Source organism: Oryctolagus cuniculus, chromosome 16 (genome assembly GCF_964237555.1).
Source record: "Oryctolagus cuniculus chromosome 16, mOryCun1.1, whole genome shotgun sequence".
Lineage (NCBI taxonomy): Eukaryota > Metazoa > Chordata > Mammalia > Lagomorpha > Leporidae > Oryctolagus > Oryctolagus cuniculus.
In genome coordinates this window covers 50,932,559-50,954,416 of record NC_091447.1, presented here as the reverse complement: position 1 = coordinate 50,954,416, position 21,858 = coordinate 50,932,559, and the positions used below count along the sequence as shown (strand labels likewise).

Sequence of the window (21,858 nt, the reverse complement as noted above, 5' to 3'; positions counted from 1 at the left end):
GAGAGAGAGAGAGAGACAGAGAGAAAGGTCTTCCTTTGCCGTTGGTTCACCCTCCAATGGCTGCCGCGGCCGGCGCGCAGCAGCCGGCGCACCGCGCTGATCTGAAGGCAGGAGCCAGGTGCTTCTCCTGGTCTCCCATGGGGTGCAGGGCCCAAGCACTTGGGCCATCCTCCACTGCACTCCCAGGCCACAGCAGAGAGCTGGCCTGGAAGAGGGGCAACCGGGACAGAATCCGGCGCCCCGACCGGGACTAGAACCCGGTGTGCCGGCGCCGCAGGCGGAGGATTAGCCTAGTGAGCCGCGGTGCCGGCCTGGAATACTTTCTATGGCAACTTCTTCCAGGCTCTGTGGTTCTGTCAAGAGCGAACTTCATGCAGCTTTTCATGAAGTAAATCGTACAGCAGGTGCAGGAAACTGCTTCTGAGGCCGAGACCTGCTCCCAGCGCGTGTAAGTGAAGTGCCAGCCAGCACTGAACCCGATTAATATTCATCTATTTCATCTTCATTGACAAAACAAAACCCAAATATTTATAAGGCAGAAGAAAAGGAATGATTTCCTATACAAAGTGTAAAACACAAAACAAACCCCAATGCCCGCCAGAGCCATTGTGTCACGTTATAAATTCAACATGTTTACATTAAAATCCCAGAATTCCTTAATTAAAGGAACCTTATTTATTATTTAGACCAGGAAATTAATAACAGTTTGGAATAACATGTGGTATATACTGCCTGTGGTTGAATTTTAATAGATAATATATTAAGATGACATGCATTTAAATAAGCTATATTTTTTCCCTGAGAAACAGCCAGTGGTGAGTATGACTTCCATTTAAAACAGATGTAGCTTCATAAGCATTTTTTCATGAAGCTGGTTTCAATTGCAAATTTAATTGGTGTTCGAGTGAAAATGAAATTAAAAACCTTGCATCTTTTCAAGATTGTCTATGATTCTAATTTACTGTATTTTTCCAGATATTTTAATCTAGTCCTTATTAAACTTTTGCACTCGCAAAGCTTTTGAAGCTGCTGATCCCAAGGGATTCTGACACAGCCCACTGGATGCTAACCACATGGATGCTCCCTTAGAATGGGTTAATAGACCGGGTTTTGGAAAGCATCAATTATGTTTTACATTTGAATGAAAATTCAACTCCCTCATTTGTTTGCTCAGCTGTTCGTGGAATATTGCATAAATTGGGTTCAAAATGCATGTGTTATTGATGTAACCGCCTTGCAATCCTTTGCAGTCAATGAGACTATAAATAAAGCCCACTGTCCTGAGTGCACTGCAATTTGATGTAACACTTGGCTGTTTACTCAAAAGCAAAGCCCTCCCAGCCGTCCTGGAAAGAAAATGCAACACTGACCGGATAAGGCAAAAAGCAGCATGTGCTGGCCTTTACATCTTCTGAAAAGCTTCCAAAAATAAGGTATAGATACGGAGTATTCAAGCATTTCCGGTAAGGCGTGCATTCGTGTCATTAGTCAATGATAACTCCGATGTACTAGCAAGCTTAACTAAAGAAGAACACTTTACAGCGAATGTTCAGAATCGTAATCTTCCTCCCGTGAAGAAACCGAGGCCCAGCTGACTTCAGTGGACGTTTAGCACCACAGGGTGAATCTGACCCAAATTCAGATTTACAATTGCAAGCCGGATCCAGAATTAGGCTTACAGCACTTCAGTGCCAATTTGAATATTAAATGGCAAATCAAAGTCTTTCTTACTATCTTTGTCATAATATCTTCGTCAATTCTGATTCACTTCTTCTTACCCATTGAGAACTTTACTCTAAAATGGAAAACTTTTATCACCAAGGATTATTTTTCTTCCTGTTCTCTGGTTGGGATTTGATTTCACCCAGAATGAAAGTATCTTGCATGTTACTGAAACCACTGGAATGTTCAGTGACTAGCCAGGGTGTTTCCCCAGAACCAACCTCAGGGCGGCAGTGGCATGAGACTGGTTTTAATATTATTCAGTGTATTGAAGGCGCATAGTGAACACAGTCTCATGGAAATGAAAATATCGTAAAATTAACTGGTTGGTTCACATGAAATGCCTTTTGAAAAGATCAGGAAGATCACATACTATTGTGACCTTAAACCTGTAGCTTGTCTATTTATCCTGGCATCTAACTTCATGCTCAGGTGGAAACTTTCTAATTATATTTTATTTTAATGGAACAGCTACCACATTCAAGTTACAAACATAGAAACCGTCGCCTTTCTCTGCTGTTTCACTCTATCTGACTGTATCACTTTAATGTGTTGTGGGATCTCCCTCCTTACCACTGCAAAGTTAAACAAAGTCTGACAGTGAAATATTCCAATTGCTACACCACAATATATGTATGAACTCTGCCTGATAGAATAGAATGTTGAAAGTAAATATTTCTCTAAACTCTGCCCAAATATGTTTTGTCTACTTGAGTGCCAGAGAAGTAATAATGAAAATAATGCAGAACAGAGGATGTGGGGAGAACGGAACAGTTGTCTATGGCAGGAGATGGACTCCATGTTACTAACAATCTGTTTGTAAAATTTTAATTCATAAACAATCCATCAGATGCCAGCAAAATGTTGTCTGCTTATACTCAATTGTTAGGGACTGATAACCTTTCTCATGATATCTTGAACGCCACACCAATGTCAACCTGTGGGGTTCACGCTGAGTAGTCGACTGTGTATTTCTCTGGAAACTGCAAAACGCTAACAAAATGTTGAATACTTGTACTTGCAAAATGACCAGCTTCCACTTCTCCTGATTTAGTTAAAAGTCATTTAACAGGACAATGTGAATTAATATCTTTTTATATTGACATTTTTTCCTAATGTACAAAAGAATATAGATGAGATGTAAAATACAAACTTAAAACCTTAGAACATGAAGACTACAGTATTTCTGTAAATTATGTGTGGTCTGATTCCCAGAAAAGAAGAAAAAAACACTTTTAAGGTGTCATCATGTGACTTAAGGCAATTTCACAAAATAACGTTTAAGTGCAGGCGTGATGAAGACGTCCTTGAAACTAAGACGTGTACCACAGCGAGCCTGCAGGCTGTATGAGGTCAGGGTCCATGTTTATACCACTCATCCCTGTAACACCCCAACTTAGTACTGTGCTGGGGCCATGTTAGGCATGTATATGTATTTATTTTCTACTGAATTCATACATGAACCCTGTTTGAGTCATGTATGATGCCCAAGGGCAAATATGCAACTGAACCAGGACAAATAGCACAGGTAGCAGTCTGGAGAGAATTAAATTCCCACAGTGACGGAAGAACTGTGGCACTGCACCTGTGACAGAGGGGCATCGTGAGTCTCTGGACGGCGGCTATAGCCTGCAGAGGTGTGTTCCGCGAGAGTGGCGTGCAGCAGGGTCAGCAGGATGATGGCCGCTCTCGTTGGCTCTCCATCCTTGTGTTTGGCACTCGCTTTACCCACCTCTTACTCTTCCTGGGTCACCTTCCTCTTGCTCTAAGCACGGTGTCCTTGAGGAAGGCCGTACACTCCTCACTTCCTCATACTTCATCTATTCATTAATTCTGATTCATTCACTCGTTTAATAAATGTGGGTTGAGAAGGTACCTCGGGCTCTGGAGGCCCAACAATGAACATAAGACGGCAATTTATACACCGTCCGCTCAGCGCCCGTAATTTGTTTGCTAAATCTAAATGGGCCCTATAGTGGCTAGCACAGTCCATTTGGATAATTGTGTTTCTTTAATTTGTAGAATAAAGTATCAATGTATTTGTTCACCAAGGTAATTTATGGGGCTTGGTAAATGATAGGAATTAGTGAACACTCCATACCAGACACAAAGAAAATAAGGCCTAGTGCCAGACCTGAAAAACTGTGATAGAATAATGATGATTTTTTTTTTATTTGAAAGACTCAAACCAAGACTTGGTAGAAAAGGCTATTGGAACACAGCTGAACTGAAGCAGTAAAATCACATTAGCAATCACACGCCTGTGATTATCCTTGGTGCTCTGCAGCTGGCGTCTCCAGTGCCTCCATCCGATGTGATGGAGGTGGCATTCTCAGTGTTTTCTGGAAGGGGACACTCAGAAGGAAGCGCCAAGTGTTCTGGACAGGGCTGTCCACTCTGTGCTAGAACACAGTGGAGCTGGTTATTACCAGCGGTCTGTGTGTCTGGCTCACAACCTACCAGTGGCACGTTTCAGGGCTCATCATCATTCCACCTGGATAGCCACACATTAGGAGCTTGCCTATTCTGGGCCAGACATACGGGGCTGAGAGAGTTTTGGGAAGCCTTTGCTTCCCATTAAATAGTGACTCAACTGAAAACTTTAATCCTGTTCTTCATTTTGCAGATAAACTGAGACATGTGTAGGCTACATGAAATCACTTGAAGTTGTGAGATTAGCTCCAGTGTTTTCTCATTTTTCTGTTCGTGCACTTCTAATTCAAGTTCATTTTGTGGTATAAATGTCTCGATGTATCTTTGCTCTATTCTTGTATCAAAAAATTAAAATCATATCTTTTCTAGATATCTGACTTCCTGTCATATCTCATAAATAGTTTATGTCAAGGCATGCTACAGTTGAGACCATTCCTGTTAAGCCAGCCTCCCACAGGTGCAGTGGGCATAGTGGATGTGTTACAATACCTCAGATCCCTACCTTTCCCTCACCTACCCCCATCCCCTCTAACTCTCCAGAAACACACCTGGGCCATCTATGCCTCAAGACAAAGGGACAAACAGCTGTATGCTTCTACCTTTTGTAGGCCAGGAATCTGTAAAAATTTGCTACTGGCGATAGGGAAACCTGAAACTTTTAACAAACGATTTCCTTAAGAATATAGGATAAAAAATTAATGAATAAGTTATAAAATGATTGGGTGATTGAAAGGCCTTCATCGCTCTGTTATTCTGAATGTGTTTCCCAGAATATTTTCATGGAAGTTACATAGCAACACGGCTATACCGTAAAATGTAAAAGATTTTTAGGAGCAGGGAGGAGTCTACTCAGTGAGGTAACTTACATAAATAATATAAAATGTAAATCATATATATTTTATCATTGAGAAAACAAAATATAAGCCGGGAATATATTTCTTTACCTCTTTAGGCTTAACTAGCATTGAAAGTTTCAAGGTTTATTTTGACTAGTGTCTGGCTTTCTAATTGACAAGCTAATTAGAAGGGTATGCTACACTACTTGTCCATACCAAGTTCAGTGTGCAGCTGTCCTGGGAGAAAGACGTACTACCCAACCTGTTGACATTTGAAATTAACCAGCACTCACCCGAAAAACTGTCATTTCTTCCAGCAGAACTTCTTCTAAATCATGCCAGGTCTCTTTAGGAATTGACACTACTTTCAGTACAGTCCCAACATCTTAGAAAGAAAAAGAGAAGACCACAGCTTAAACAGAACCGAACAGAATTCAGTGTTAATGAATAGAATCAGCATTTTTTCCAAAAAAGAACATTTTGATTTCAGTTTTCCTTTGGTGTGTTTTGTCCAAATACTGGCAAAATATAAATTCTAACATACATTCTTGCAGTTAGACAAACTTTAAAGATAAAGTCTGCAAATATAAAACACTGAATTTTAAAAAACATATGAATTTTGAAGAAGATTTTATCCTGAAGTAGTAATTTTTTTTTAAAACTTGCAGAATCACTACAATGATTTGGCTAGTTTGGATCAATTATTTTTATTGCTGTTTTTAAAAAAGTCCTTCACCTCAGCTGTCTCAGGGGAAAACTTCAACATACTATCAGCTTGACCTGGCAGGCTTTCCCAGTTCTGTTATGAAATCAGGCAGACCAGGAAGACTAAATGGATGCAAAATGCAAGGAATGCTGTCCAGCCCCAGGGGGAGTCGGGCAGGGGCGCCCTCCTCCAGTCACCTGTGGGCCTTCAGCAGCAAGGGGCCCGTGGGGGACAGCTCAATGACCACTGGGTGATGAACGACAATAACCTGATCCCTCCCAATAAACACTGACAATTACCTATTACAGTAGTTTTCCCATAAAGTGCCCATTGGTTAATCAACCTGAGAGCATTCAACTCAGCAATGAGAAGTATGAATGGTCAAGACCGTGAGAAGTACTCTTTATAGAGATTTCAAATCCTATTCCCCCCTGCTTTTCACTGTTAGAACAGCCTTTACCCTGAGGTGGCTTAGAAAGCTGTTCAAACTCCAGTGTCCCAGGTGGGTTCTTATTCCTTGTTTGAAAGAACACAGCCTTGGTAAATTTAAAAATCTTACTCTTCTGCATTCCATTTTTGATTAAACTCAATCAATTCTACTTAGCTTCCGTTGGTTCCTCTTAATCCAGTTTAACAGACTAATTATTTGTGAAGACAAGCTTACCAATAAAGAATAAGATACATGAGAAAAATAGTTCAATAATTCAATGCCATTGATAACCATTTTCAGGTACTGACATGATTGTGTGCTGGAAGATCAAGAAAGGTTGCTGGTTTATCCCTTGTAAAGTTCAAAAAAAAAAAAAGGAGTCCTCTTTTAAGAGGATCCTTCTATGTTTACAGGACCTTGGGCTACTCATAACACGCAGAGATGAAAGGTAAATTAGGTTAATCTGCTCAGGGCCTCCGATCGGGTCTCCAATACCCAAACACAACTTTATCTCTGTTCCAGATCAAGCTTGACCGCGTAGTATTTCAAACAATTTCACACAAATTGAATCAGATTACTCAACTCGGATCAATATACTATGATGTGCAACTTAGTTAAAGGATAAAATTACTGTAATCAATTTACTTTGCTGACAGATGACCCTGGTCTGTACCGACCTACAGCCATTCGCATCTTCCAACATTCAACATGCTCATGAGGTTGGTGCCTCAAAAGACAGCTTGTGTTGGAGAGGAGTTAAAAGCTCATGATTGGGTTTCTTTGGTTAACTACCCGGAAGCAAGCTTTGTTGCTTTGACAGTGAGAGAAGAACTTCTCAACAAGTTGAAGGCAGAGGTGAAGAAAAAGGCAAGTGCGGTATTATTGAGCAAACTTAATTATTCTGCAGAGAGATTCAGTTATAATTTGACATTAAATATTAAACCAATATTTATTGAAAGGAAATCCTATTACATTTTCTAAAGATATTTATAACCAGAAGTTGATACTTGCAATACATTGACTTTTATGGAACCCTGTATCTCAACGGGATTCTTTGATTCGATAGAGAGACTGTCTTCCCCTAAAAGAGACTCTAACATATTGTTCAGAACCTGAAACTATTACACCTGATAACATAAGGATTTGACAATTTTGTTATAAAACTCTACGGCCTCGAGGCACTTACTGCACAGTTGCCATTCTGGGTAGTTAATGTGATTTTTCCCCCTGTTTCTCCCCATAGTTAATGCATTTTTTTTTCTGTTTCTCACCAAGGGAAAATAAATGTTATTATACAAGGTTTCAGTGGAGCACTCATTCTCTTTCCCACTGATTTATGTCACTTAACAACGTTAATGGAGACTAGGAATTTATTACCTTGGAATTTGACCCTAAGTAGCAAGTTTCAGATTTGTAACTGGTACTCTGAAAAACAGTATTACTATTAAAAAAGGGTAGGGGACAAATAAAATATCACTTTGAAAATATACCTGCGAAAAAATTTGTTCCTATTCATGGAATTTGTAAAATATTATTAATTTGCTATAGAAATAAATCTGGTGGTTTCTATTGGATCGGTTTTGCTGTTTTTCTGAAGAGTTACTTTTCTTTTATCCCCTTCTCGTTGTATGCCAGAAACACTGAACAAATTTTGTTGTCAATATTTATTGACTGGAAGGTTTTTGCCCTTTGATAATTTTAAAGTTCAGATAATTTTGCATGAATTTACTCTGGAACCATTATTGAACATCTTGAGAATTTCTGTCTTTGTTCTAAGAAAATCACTGGCAGAAGAGAGTCACAATTCAAGTCTGAACATTGATTATTCATGCAATCATTACATTTACCTGATTACATTTATCAGCTCTTCATTGAAAAGGAAATTTATTTTCAATCAATATGTCTCAACTTGTCTAAATACATAACGCATTGGTAGGAGGAGAGTACTCAGGGTTTTTATCCATTCATTACAGGCGACCTATACTTTGCAAGCCACTGTAACAACTCCTTTGGTTCTTTGTATACTGAATCAGTTAAACACAGCGCCCTTCAAGAAAATTCACAGCTGAAGTTCCAAAGTATACCTGTTCCAATAAACATGACATCGTACTGGCCATCTTCTGCGTCCACCCGGTCTACTACAATCTGTGTGAACTGGTAATTCACGTCGGTTTTGACCATTATCGGGCGGTTATTAATAGGAAACACCGGATTGTACATGGCCGGATGACTTCTTGCGAAGGTGATCACGTCATCAGGGAGGTCCTTTGTAGACTCGAACCCACCAAACGTTTTACTGGGACACTGTTTGCAGAAAGAGGATGACATGTTTTGATTAAAATGCAATGTCTAGGATTATAAGTGACATAATAATACATGATTTCAATAGTCTAAGGACATAATGTGATTATTTTAAAGTTAAAGTTATTTTCAGTTATTGCTTACTTAAATTATTAGTTGTGATAAACAGTGTGTATTTCCTAAATGTATCACTTCTCAGTGGGATTTATTATAATTTCTTATCCAAAGTTATAAATATATATATATATATATATAATGAATTCAAAGTACAGGAGAAGTCTGAAGCTTCTATTAGTGTTTCTACCATAGTTTTGTTCCTGTGATAGATGAAGTATTTGACATAAAGAACAGAACATGCTACAAGTGAAGGTAATTAATCATTAGGTTAGAGAAACACAGGGCATGATTTTCTTGGACATGTTAATTTTTTTACTATGGCATCATGCTAAAACAAGTGCTCCTTTCAAACTAAAAGACACTATTCTAGATTGCTTTATTTCTAACCCAACCCTGCAAAAGGAGCACCAATGACTTTAAGAAATAAAGGACCAGTTTTTAAAGATAAGGACAGGTTTTTGTTCAAAGAGTTTAGCCACCTCCATAGCACAGAAGCTGACCCATAAGCATGGCCATCCTGACCAGGCCAGAAGGGTGCCATTTGTGTACGCGCATGGTCACCCCGTGTACAAACATGCCACCTATGGCAATACAGCAGGGAGGAGAGATTGAGACTTCACTGCGTCTCTTTTCCGTGCATTTAATTATGCAGGACAAGCTTTCATAGAGTACAAGACCTCCAATCTCTTGCTTTTCATCTTATGCTTAATTTCTGCCATTTAATATAAGAGCTTGGGAGACAAAATGTAATTAAGAAAGGTTCCTGATCTTACAAGAAGTTTAGAATGAGAAATCAATTGTCTTTGTTGTTACCTTGAAAAAAATCATTAATAATTAATGAGAGGTGAAATAAATAAACCTGTTTTGAAATGGCAGGATTATATACATGTATATATAGGCATGTATAAACAATATATATAAATATATATAAAAATAAATATATATATTGTTTATACATATACATGCATACACAAAAGGGCTTAAGAATTTTCTTTTTGTTTTTATTAAGTAAATTATAAAGTCAGTTACTTATAGAATTTCAAATATCTATTTAAAAGCCTAGCAGAGAGTATAAAACATTTTCATGACATGTAAAATTATTCCTGTGCTTCTCTACAACCATGAAAAATAGTCTGCAAAAATTTAGAAATGCCTGGTTGAAAATGGAAGTAAGAGATTTATTTTCAGTTTTTGTCTTATAATTTTTTCTTGTTCTCTAGCCTGGCTGTCCTTTTACTTTCTGGCTAATATTACCTATATCATAGACCTTTCCTTGAAAGTAAAGAAAAGGTTGTTGTACCAACACAATGTTTGCAGTTTGCTTATCATGGTTTCCCCAGCCCTGTCTGAAGGCATGCGATGCTCAGCTGGGCCCTTTGGGATTAACACACTCAGGTGAGTGAAGTTGATTCCCAGAGCGAGGTGTCTTCTCCAACTCCTAGGTCAGACACTGCTTCCAGCCTCCTGTCTCCGACCCTGGTGCTCCCTGCTGACTTAGCTTCCTATGGTATAATAGTGGACGAGAACACAGGCTGTAGAACTAAACCACCCAGACTGAACCCTGGTTCTGTTACTTAACCCCTCAGAGTTCTCACCTGCGAAATGGGAACAAGAATGAGTTTTTGAGGTTATTTACACATTCAGATAAAAAACGTCATGTATTTTTGTAGCTCAGAATAGTAGCACAGTATCTAGGGATTGATTTCATCAGGTTTGTTGACATGAACCCGCAAAGGGTTAGTTTATATTTAGAACATCCTGGCATTAATGAGCCACAGGGATATAAAACTGTCTACCAACCACAAAAAACAGTTTACCATTAAGATATAGGGTAAATGTATTGTTTCTTTTATGAAATCCTTTTGACTTGCTATAATCAAAAAGATAATTGAGTTTTATTTATTTTTCTGAAAGCTAAGATTAATATTTGTAAAATACAAAGTATTTAATGTTTTCAAAAATGGACTGAGCAGTACAGCAACAAGAATATTCAAAGTGTCCTCTAATGAAATAGTTAGAAAAACTAGAATAATTTGCTTGAACTCAACAGAATAAAAAAATACTGAAGTGAAATTAAACCAATGGCTACATTTCAAATGTGAGTTTTTAAAAATAAAATTGTTTACTTAAAAATCTGGAAAAAAAGTCTGCCCAACTTTTTGTTCTTAGCTTGAAGGTACACAGGTTCTGAAGTTGGTTCTCCAGTATATTCTTCATCTACTTTCATGATAATATTTTAATTATTAAATATTTTAATTTTAATTTTTTCCCTCCCACTTAATGTACAAAATGAACTGTCAAGAGAGGGACTGAGTCCAGCTGGACTCTGTTTCCGCTGTCCCTGAAAGCCATTTCCACCATATCCCATTCAGAAAGAAAGAATGAAGGCCATCCACTCAGTCTCCATTTCTTTTTTTTTTCTTTTTAAACTTTTATTTAATAAATATAAATTTCCAAAGTACAGTTTATGGATTACAATGGCTTTTCCCCCCCTTTAACTTCCCTCCCACCCACAACCCTCCCATCTCCCGCTCCCTCTCCCATTCCATTCACATCAAGATTCATTTTCAATTCTCTTTATATACAGAAGATCAATTTAGTATATACTAAGTAAAGATTTCAGCAGTTTGCACCGACAAGTCTCCATTTCTAAAAAGTCATGGTATGAGAAAACGGAAGCACTTAACTGAAATGCTGGGATCTGTGAAGTTCCAGGGAATAGCAGAGAAATCCTGCTTTTATTTTCACTGATACTCTGGGAATCTTGGTTCTTCACTGTCTTGATTTACTATGTTTATAGCTATATTTTTAAAAATTTAGCTTTGACAGAAAGACATGCATTTATTTCATGGTTGAACACCTCAGCCACTTACCGTTCCCGGCCTTGGATAGGGGACTCTTCCTTGGAAAGGCACCCACTGGTAGTTGGGGCCGTCCCTGTGAGCGTAGGGACCGAGGAAGACTCTGCGCACATCACTCATGCTGTACATACACACGGCGGAGCCTCTGAAGATGTTACTGAAGAAGAGGCGGAGGACAAAACAGGCGTTCCTTTAGACAACGGCTCGGGAGCTTAACGGTCAGAGAATCATTTCCAACACTCCGCAAGGCTTTTTGGTGCTTTACAAATCATACAGATTTTAACAATATATATGTGAGAACAAATGATGATTTCTCAAAAATAGAGGTCATGGAAGAAACCACCCTTAGAACGCACAGAATCTGTTCATTCATATCACAGACTGTTAATGATCTTCTACAAATGAGTGTTTCACTTTAATATCAAAATATAAACTTTGTTTAAGCAGCAAACATCATTGTAGCCATAAAACTTTTGAACAAGCAACAATGTTTAAGAATTCACAGGATAAGCTGAAACAGGTGCAGCCAATCATGAATGTCAAGCAATGTGTCAGCTCCTATTATCTCTAACTCCCAAAACACCAAACGTGTTAGATGAAGTAACAGAGTTTGATTTTCATCAAGGCACTTAAAATCATCTCTTTCCATCACAGAAAACAGTTTTAAGTTAGTAGCTATTATGCTCAGTGCAAGTGCAGAATTACTGCAATTATTTCTAGCACTTTAAGTAATTGAAATAAACTGGAAGTGTGCCACTGAGCTGGCACAATTTTCCATTTTATTCTACTTATACACACTACACTTTTGAGGAGCATATTTATAAAAAGATGTTAAACAGTTGTGCAGACTTAAAATAGGGGATGCTTATCTTTTAACCATTTTCTTCCCATAGACAATTACATATAAATCAGACCAGAAGGAAAACATGAGCTGCTGGCAGCTTATCACGGGAAACTGCTACCGACAGGCACCGGGAGACTGCAGACTCCATGAGGGAAGGGCCCAGGCCTAACTTCTCCGCGGCTACATCCATTAGATAGTGCACGTGGACCTCAACAAACATGCAGGGAATGCAATAATGTTTTCATAGGAGAATCAATAGCAAGTTAGCCCAGATCTGGTGCACCACAGCTTGTCATGCAGAGTTTACACGAAGCTTCTCTTTGCCAATGTTACTCATTTTGTTTCTCTACTGATGGAACAGCTAACAGTCATCAGGGAAAACCTGCATGAACGTGATTTATAGCTGTTAACCTCACACTAAACTACTGAAGAATACGTGGACAATGAAAACGTAAGCTTGTTTTGGTGTTAGAAATGTTGAAAGCCACGGCTGTGGTTTTCATCATACTCATTTTCATGAGCCCTCTGAAGATCTCGCATGCAAACATCCACTCGGCGGAGTGGAGAGGTGCAATGACCTTCAGCCAGGGACAGCCAACGTGGAGTTCACAGACCAACGATATGGGCAGTGACTCGACACAAAGACAGATTTCCAGGCCCTGTCCCGTTCTTGTTGAACCAGAGACTCTGGGGCAGGGTCCAGCCATTTGAATGTTAACGTGGCCTCTGGTCACTCGCAGGTACGCTCCAGCCCGAGACCCACTGGGCTGAGGACAGAGGCAGCAGAAGGAATCGATGAGTGTTTAATTTAAGCCTCCTCCATTATTTTCTTTGGTATTCTCTTTATTTTTATATCAAAGGGGAAAATATTCATGCATGGGAAATTGCATACAGTTTTGGTAATATGTCTTAATTTGCATATGTTAATTTTTAACTAAAGTAAAATGTCCAAGTAATTTGTTATGACTTAATATTTACAGAATAATGTAGGGTTGGGCTTTGCAGTTAATCTTTCCCTTTATGCTACCATGGTCACTTTGTGGTTCTCTTTCTCATTTTGTATTTTAAATGATTTTTTAAAACATTTTGTCTGTTTGTCAATTTGTATCCTTATTCACATAGTATGCAAAAGTGTGTGTGTGTTCCTGTCAACAAATTCAGGTAATGTGAACTCTACACTGAACGTAAGGATAAGTGCAACATTGTGCATCAAAGAACACAGGCTTTGGCCAGCTCCGCAGCTCACTAGGCTAATCCTCTGCCTGCAGTGCCAGCATCCTGGGTTCTAGTCCCAGTCGGGGCGCTGGTTCTGTCCCGGTTGCTCCTCTTCCAATCCAGCTCTCTGCTGTGGCCCGGGAAGGCAGTGGAGGATGGCCCAAGTGCTTGGGCCCTGCACCCGCATGGGAGACCAGGAGGAAGCACCTGGCTCCTGCCTTCGGATCGGCGCAGCGCCAGCCATGGCGGCCATTTGGGGGGTGAACCAACGGAAGGAAGACCTTTCTCTCTGGCTCTCTCTCACTAACTCTGCCTGTTAAAAAAACAAAAAAAAACAAAAAAACAAAAAACAAAAAACAACAACAAAAAAACAAAAACAAAAAAAACAGGCTTATCCTCAGTGAGCAGTTAGTGCTCAAGGGTTTTTGATGTAGGTTTTAGAATGGTTATTTCAAAAATCTTGATTACAAGGCAGCCAGTAAAGATCTAAGTGGAGTCTGAATTAAAAATAAGCAATTAGATGAAAAAAAAGAGAATGTGTTTACTGATTTAAGAAGCTTTACAATGTTTATACTTTAAGCTTACTGGATGGTTAATGACTTTGTAAAGTAGCTAAAAGTAATTCACTATTTTTTTTCCCGAAAATAATTTAGTGTTTCATTTGTGAACAATCAGCTTTCCCTAAACCTGTAAATTCCTACTCGAATTCCAGAGGCCTGTGCGGGAGAGAGCAGCAGAGGCGGTGTGTGGAGCGGGAGTGGGAGGCCACGGCTGCACTGGCTTTCCTACGTGCACTTTCTCCCCAGAGCCTCTCCGTTTGCTCAGGAGATAACTTTCCGTGGATTTCTAGGCCCCACTGATCCGAGGGACCCAGAGACAGAACAGAAGGAGAATTGTTTTAGTTACATACATAACAGCTTCTAAATTCAGTTTCCTCATTCTGGCTTGTAGCATTATGCACTCTCACTGAAATTCACGTTTCCATTTTCACGAGTATAATATTGTACATTTCATTGAAATGTTTTAAGACAAAGCTCTACGTAGGGTATGACAAATTTTTCAAGGCTGCGATTCTATATAGAGTGAGGACATTTCTGTTAAAATTTATTCTTAAACACAATAACTTCTTAGGTCACAACTGACTTCAGTCGCACTAGAATAGACTAAAGCTCCCAGGTCAAATGAACCTTGGTCTTTCAGGAATATGCGTTCACGGGTTCCAGACACGTCAAGGCACAGAAAGCACATGGGGTTTCTAGGTCAAAAGTCCATTACCTGGAAGTTGTAAACACGCCATAGACAATGGGATTCTTAGGGTCTTTAGAGTTCATTAGGAACACATCCTCTGTTAGAAAACAAAATTGGGGAAAGTTGCATTTTTCGTGCTTATGACAAAGTCTCAGCAAATGTGCTGTGTAGCAGACCCGCCAGCTACTTACGCAGCTCATCAAAGTGAGTGTCGATGCCGTTGGGCCCTGGCACTGAGCAGACGAGCCTGGCTTTGAGGAAGGTCGTCCACTTGTTCACCAGGCTCCTATGTCCCCCAAAGTCATTCTGGAAGAGAGAAAGCCAGTGTAAGCCCTGAGCACGCAGATATTCCAGATACGTCTCTTTTCTCTCTCCCTCGGGATGGATCCAGATACCATTTCTCATTCCCCCCCACCCTTTTTTTGGAAACAAAAGAAAGGTTTATTTACAACTATAGAAATCCCCAATTTCTCATTTTCCAAAAGTCCCACAGCCATGTTGAATGACTGGATAGAAGTAACTATGATTTATTATATTGTTGGTCACATTGGCTCAGCTCTTATTCAAGGAATTATTCACAATAAATGTAGGTTAACATCAAAAAGCAAATTTTCAGCATATGAGGTAGTAAATATATTAATTTACTCAACTTTGCCATCTCACAATAATATTTCCAATCATCTTGTTGTATATAATAAGTGCAAGGATAATTCAATACATCAAAGGAAAATATTTATTGTGATACACAAAACTTTGAAATCTACACATAGTGCTTTTAAATTTTTTTAGATTTCTATAAAGGAAGCAAATTGCGTGTATTTCATATATACAGTTTTCAGAACATAATGATCTTCCCACACGACCCTCCTTCCCTCATTCACACCCTCTCTCCTAACTTCTTTATTATTTTTCTTTTAACTTTTGCAATGACATCCTTCCAATTTATAATCACAAGCTTAACCTCCCACTAAATAAAGAATTCAACAAGGAGTAAGTAGAACAACCCCCGTTCCTCAGGAGTATAGACAGGACTATAAGCAGTCAATTATTGTTCACAGTGCTTTAATGATATGCATTTCCATTAACTTTTTGAAATGCTGTCATATATAGAATTTCTACTTGTCAGCTAAAAATAATTTTTAAAAAGTCACTTCACTTTAGTGAACACTTACTACTCTTGTTTTTTTAGTGTGAGTCTTTCTCTCCTACCTATTATTCCACACCTGTTCACAGCCAGTACTTATACAGCAGGCATTCAACAAGCACTTACTGAATGGATGATTCATACATTCCTTATCATCTATACTGAAAAGCATCAAACATTTTATAAGCTTAAAGTGTTGAAAGCAATTTATACTTTATAAATAGCATGTTGAAAAAATATTTGCATGTTTAATAAGGAAATTCATTCCAGAGAAAATATTTTGAATGTGTCTCTTTAGTACAAAAAATGAAACAAACATAAAACTCACAAAATCAAGCTCATAATTTTAACCTAAATATTGCCATAAATTCTATAAGGTATGTATAAGTTTACTAGCAACTCAGTCTCTTAAAATAATATTTATGTGTATATAAATCAGAATACTGATTTGTATTTATTTATATAACTTTAGAGTAAATTCTTATAATATAATAAGATTTTTTAACCCTTGTAAGTAGTGGTAAATATTTTAAATATAATTTCCACTTGGTAGAGAAAAGAGTCTCATCTATTTCACATATTATTTGTATGGTTTCTAGATAGCTAATTTTTAAGTTTTTCATTAATAATTAGATCATGATTGAGATAAGAAGATGCCACAAAAAGAACACACATTAACATTTCAAGATAGTTTCTTAAAAAGAACGATTATGTCTTAAAGTACGTCTTGAGTCTGCCTTTGCGACTTCGGTTAGCTGGAAGGGGCTTTAATCAGGAGTCAGTTGGCTCTATTTATTCCTCTTGAGTGCGTGCTGCCCTAGCCACTGTGATGGGGAAGAGCAGTACTGTCGATGGTCTTCGCACTGGTGACACAAACGAATCCAAAAGCACTCATCAAGAAAGTCTTATTCTGTGCATCTTATATCATCATGCAGTATCACTTTTTTTTTTTTTTTTTTTTTTGACAGGCAGAGTGGACAGTGAGAGAGAGACAGAGAGAAAGGTCTTCCTTTGCCGTTGGTTCACCCTCCAATGGCTGCCACGGCCGGCGCACCGCACTGATCGATGGCAGGAGCCAGGTGCTTCTCCTGGTCTCCCATGGGGTGCAGGGCCCAAGCACTTGGGCCATCCTCCATTGCGCTCCCTGGCCACAGCAGAGAGCTGGCCTGGAAGAGGGGCAACCGGGACAGAATCCGGAGCCCCGACTGGGACTAGAACCCGGTGTGCCATCGCCGCAAGGTGGAGGATTAGCCTAGTGAGCCGCGGCGCCGGCCAATGCAGTATCACATCTGACGTGCCACATAATGAATGGAATTCCTCAGGCAGTCGAAGCTTGGAGCTTCAAGACGATGTGGACATGTACAGAGGCTGTTGTAATCAATTTACAAAAATGTACTTTGATATTTTCTCTCTGAAATTAATGCTTGTTTTCTAAGAAATATTCATTCACAGATTACAAGAAACAACACCACGCCTGAAAATACCAAAAAGCATACTTTCCTAGGTAACTGAAAAGGTTTTGCTTCTCTAGAATGTCACACCAGGATCATTTAATGGACCTGGGAAGTCATCTTGTTCCCCTGCGACCTCCACCTGAAGCTTGGCGATGAAGACTCACTCGAGAGCAACTGTTACGTGTTTCCCGCCACACTGTGTCATGTACACACGTGCTGTGATTACTCAGGCCCTGGCCACATCTGTCATCGTGCTTGCCCGCGGGTGGAAACTGGCAAATGAACCGTGAGTGGACAATGACATCCCCCGCTTCCTTCTTGGTGCCTCACCTTGCATATCTGACCTATTCTTGCGTGAGTGGCTTTTCCAGAGTGTTCTCCGTCTATGGCATTTTCACGGAAGAAGAAGTACACTTTGTCATCTTCGGGGTTGTCACTCTCTGGGATGAGGTGAGCGCTAATGAACCTCGGATCTGGGAGACAAATGACAGCACACTCATTACACTGATTCACACTTTGCTACGTAGCACCATTAATAGCAGTCCACTTTCGCTTTTGTCTTACCTCTTATTTGAGCTATTTTTAGAAACAAATCTTTCCTTAGTTCACTTTTTCAGTTCATGTGAACTATTCTTTATGCATTCTAAAGTACGCTACAAATCACTTTAAATGTCCAGAAAAATCCACGTATTTGGTTTGGAAGGTTGTGAGTAGGTGCAGGAATTCTCATGGGATCACATATTGCAAAGGCATTAGTGGATATTAAAACATTTTGCAAACTGCAAGGACTATCAAATATTATTTATTGCCATCACCATTGTTATTCTTCCTATCAGCCATAAAATTATGTGAATCAAACTCGCCATCAGAAGTGCAAGTCCTCTCCTGTGTTCCCTCTCTGTAAATGCCAGCGTCTCTGTGCTGGGAGCGCAGGCCCAGAGCCCTGGAGTCCCCCTGGAGCTCCCTCCCCCTCACCCGCCACGTCTGGTCCATCAACTTGTCCACCGTTCCGCCCCACTTCTGACCCCGCCCTGCACTGTCACCTTCTTAGGCCATGGTGCTTGCCCGGATCCTCGCCTTTGCTTCCTAAGTAGCTCCTGTTCTCACCTTTCAACCTCCGTCAACCAGAATGAAGCCCCGAGACGCCCCTCCACGCCACCCTCTTTCCAACTCACAACACTCAACTGTAACCCCTTCCAACAACCAGAGCCATCCATGATGGAGTCCCTGCTCTCTCTCCTGCCTTTTCCCCACCTACCCTTCCTTCTCCAACATCCACCAGGCCACAAAGACCGACTCCCTGCCTGGCCTTCCAACACACTGCTTAGTCTTGCCTCCTGAGTAACTTTCTGCCCTTGTATGGCCTTACTGCTGGAGTCTGGCTTCTACTCAAGTCTTCACTCAAATACGACCTACTCACAGAGATCGGTTGACTTCCCTACGTGAAGCAGTGACATCTCAGCTGCTGCTCACTCCCTACTTCTTCCATGCATTGCCTTCTTTCTTAACACCATTCAATGCCTGATGTGATCTCCCCCTCCCCATTTCATCTTCATCTTCCGCCCTCCTAACCCCAGTGGAATATAAGCTCAATGAGGACAAGGACTTCTGTGTATTTTATACAGAATGGAAACTAGCAATGTTTCAAATTTCCACTAAAAAATGCTGCTGCGAATACCTGAGTTGGTATGGCTGTGGCTTATACAAGCTCTATAAAAATGTCATAGTTTTATGGCTTTAACATGCTTAAAACTGAGTTTATCTCACCAAAAGCACTTAGGACATCGCAGACATTTACATTCTTACAGTAATCTACCTTTACTCCCACAGTGAATTACGTTATCGAGGCAACATTGCAATACATACACACGGGTCAGCATCAGTCTTGAGAGACCAGGAAAGAGATCAGAACCCTGAAACTGGTTTTATCCATATCCAATCCAAGTTATTTAGTCCTGAACTTTACACCTGTGAGTAATCATCATTATCATGTGTTCTATGCTTGTAACCTTCCTTTAACATTTGCTCTGGGACCAGGCACTTAGTGCATTTCACAGGGCTGCAGGCAAATTATACAGACTCTGTAGGTAATGTGAAACATATGAAATATTACCTATTCAAATTGAAAGCTCAGTGTGGCAGTGAACAAGAGCAGGAGAGTAATAACGACAGCACAGAATCACGTAGCCCTAGGGTTTTTTAAAAGATACATCAAATAATACATTCGTAATTGTTTGCAAAGCTTATACTTGTTTAAATGCATCAATTATTTACATATACGTGTTTGTGAGCAATGATGAGCAGAATAAATAATGTGACATGGGATTTGGGTTTCTTGTCACAAACCAGCATTACAACAACACTGATGTCTGGCTCCTAGCAATGTGTCCGGGTGCACCTGCGTGTGTGCACAAACATCACGGGGCTGCACGCTCAGTCACTCACAACTTTCACGACCCTTGGCAAGACTCTCACTTCTCACTTCAGATGCCTAGGTTTCAGCTTGGGTTTGTTTCAAGTTGAGTTATTTTAAACTGGGTTCTATTCACCTCGTCTGTCAAAATAATTCACACAAAAACAAATATTCTAAGGTTAAGGCATATGAAACAACTTTGTAAAATGTTAACAGATGAACACATTTCATTACTGTTATTTATGTATTATCATTATGATGATAGTGACAGGAAGCCTGTATCATATGCTATACTTGGGACTCTCATTATATCAAGCCACAGAGTAGAAATAAAATATCACGCATTCTTCTCTTTTAAACCAGGAGCAATGGAGGGAAATGTTGGTCCAATGTTACCTCCTAAATCAGCGCAGGTATTCCTACACATATTTGAATAACTTAAAGAATTTCAAATAATCAAGTCCAACTTCTTTTAAATTATTTATTTGAGAGAGAGAGGGAAATAGAGAGAGGTTCCATCTGTCAGTTCACTCCTCGAATGCCCACGATGGCCAAGTTTGGCTGATGGCTGGAGCCAGGAACCAGGAATTCAATCCCGATCTCCCACATGGTAGCAGGCCCCGATTCCTTGAGCATCTGTCACCTTTGCCTCCCAGGGTCAGCATCAGCAGGAAGCTGGAATCAGGAGCTGCACAGATTTCACACTCAGGCCCTAAGATGTGGCTCAGGCACCTTCACCAAAGTGCTAACTGCCGGGCCAAACACAAGCTCCGCCCCATCCCAATCTTTTTTTTTAGATTACAGCTGTAGACAAGACACTGAAGAGGAAACAAACACTACTTCTTCCTTGTTCTTAGAAAACTACAGTCAAGCAAAGCAACGTTAGAAGCACAAAACTGACAACAAAGCGACATGCTGGCTGTGTAGATGCTGATGGCCCCTAAACTGGCATTTGGGCACCAGAGAAGGCACCATTGCGCATCTTGTTTCCAAGACATTGGAAGATCTTTATTATCTTATAAATGCAGGCCTGAGTGGCAAATACTTCCAGCACGTTATCAGGTACATTCCTTGTCAAGAGGACCTCACTCTACTCTCCCTCTTCATTTACAGCAGGCATGGAGCGTTCCACAGGTAGATTAATATTCTGGCCCACTCTTGGATGTAGCCCCAAAGGAATCATCCACACGAAAGGAAACCACACTTGTTGAAGTAGAAAAAGAACATCAAAGAGGTCAGTGCCACGGCTCAATAGGCTAATCCTCCACCCAGCGGCACCGGCACACCGGGTTCTAGTCCTGGTCAGGGCGCCGGATTCTGTCCTGGTTGCCCCTCTTCCAGGCCAGCTCTCTGCTGTGGCCAGGGAGTGCAGTGGAGGATGGCCCAAGTGCTTGGGCCCTGCACCCCATGGGAGACCAGGAGAAGCACCTGGCTTCTGCCTTTGGATCAGCGCGGTGCGCCAGCCGTGGCGGCCATTGGAGGGTGAACCAATGGTAAAGGAAGACCTTTCTCTGACTCTCTCTCTCACTATCCACTCTGCCTGTCAAAAAAAAAAAAAAAAAATCAAAGAAAAACTGCCAATTTAACATAAGTTGTCCTCAATCAGCTTAAGTTATATCTTAGATTTGGAAAAGCATTTGTTCCCATTTCAAAATACCATATCCATCTAGGAAGGGACTTCAAAAATTTTGTGGAAAAGCCATATTACAAAAAAACTATGCATTAATTTTAGAACTTTACCCATCAAAATAAACTTGCCTTCTAAACCTATTTTTCCATGAACCTTTTGAAGTCCCCTCATATTTTAGTTGCTGAGAATTTAAAAGGATCTATTCTTTTCCAAATATTTCACATTTACAAGACATTCTCTTGGGTCACAAACTCTGCTTAACTTGTGTTTTCCACCTCTTCTATCTCCCAGACTTTGCCTTCCTTTCCTTCTTGTGTTTTGTCTGCTTACAACTCTCTCTCCCTCTCTCATTCTCTCAGTCTCCTCATTTTTCAAGCCCTTCTTTACCCAACCCCATCATTCTAATCAGTCTCTCTCTCTTCCCTACCATCTTAGAGCCTCTTGGCTTCCTGGAGCCCCACTGCACCTGCACCTGCCTTTGGAAACCCCAGAGCTTTCCCTACC

General features: G+C 40.1%; 1 protein-coding gene across 3 annotated transcripts in view; it reads right to left on the bottom strand.

The window, feature by feature from the left end:
* SEMA3A (semaphorin 3A) overlaps positions 1-21,858 on the bottom strand; it is a 482,660-nt gene that overhangs the window by 30,123 nt on the left and 430,679 nt on the right. For all 3 annotated transcript variants that reach the window (XM_051853017.2, XM_051853018.2, XM_070059438.1), the window contains 6 exons: positions 17,642-17,784; positions 14,905-15,019; positions 14,741-14,810; positions 11,419-11,563; positions 8,212-8,431; positions 5,285-5,376 (listed from right to left, as the gene is read on the bottom strand). In XM_051853017.2, the coding sequence (XP_051708977.2) occupies positions 5,285-5,376; positions 8,212-8,431; positions 11,419-11,563; positions 14,741-14,810; positions 14,905-15,019; positions 17,642-17,784 (785 nt within the window). The remainder of the gene's footprint in view (positions 1-5,284; positions 5,377-8,211; positions 8,432-11,418; positions 11,564-14,740; positions 14,811-14,904; positions 15,020-17,641; positions 17,785-21,858) is intronic.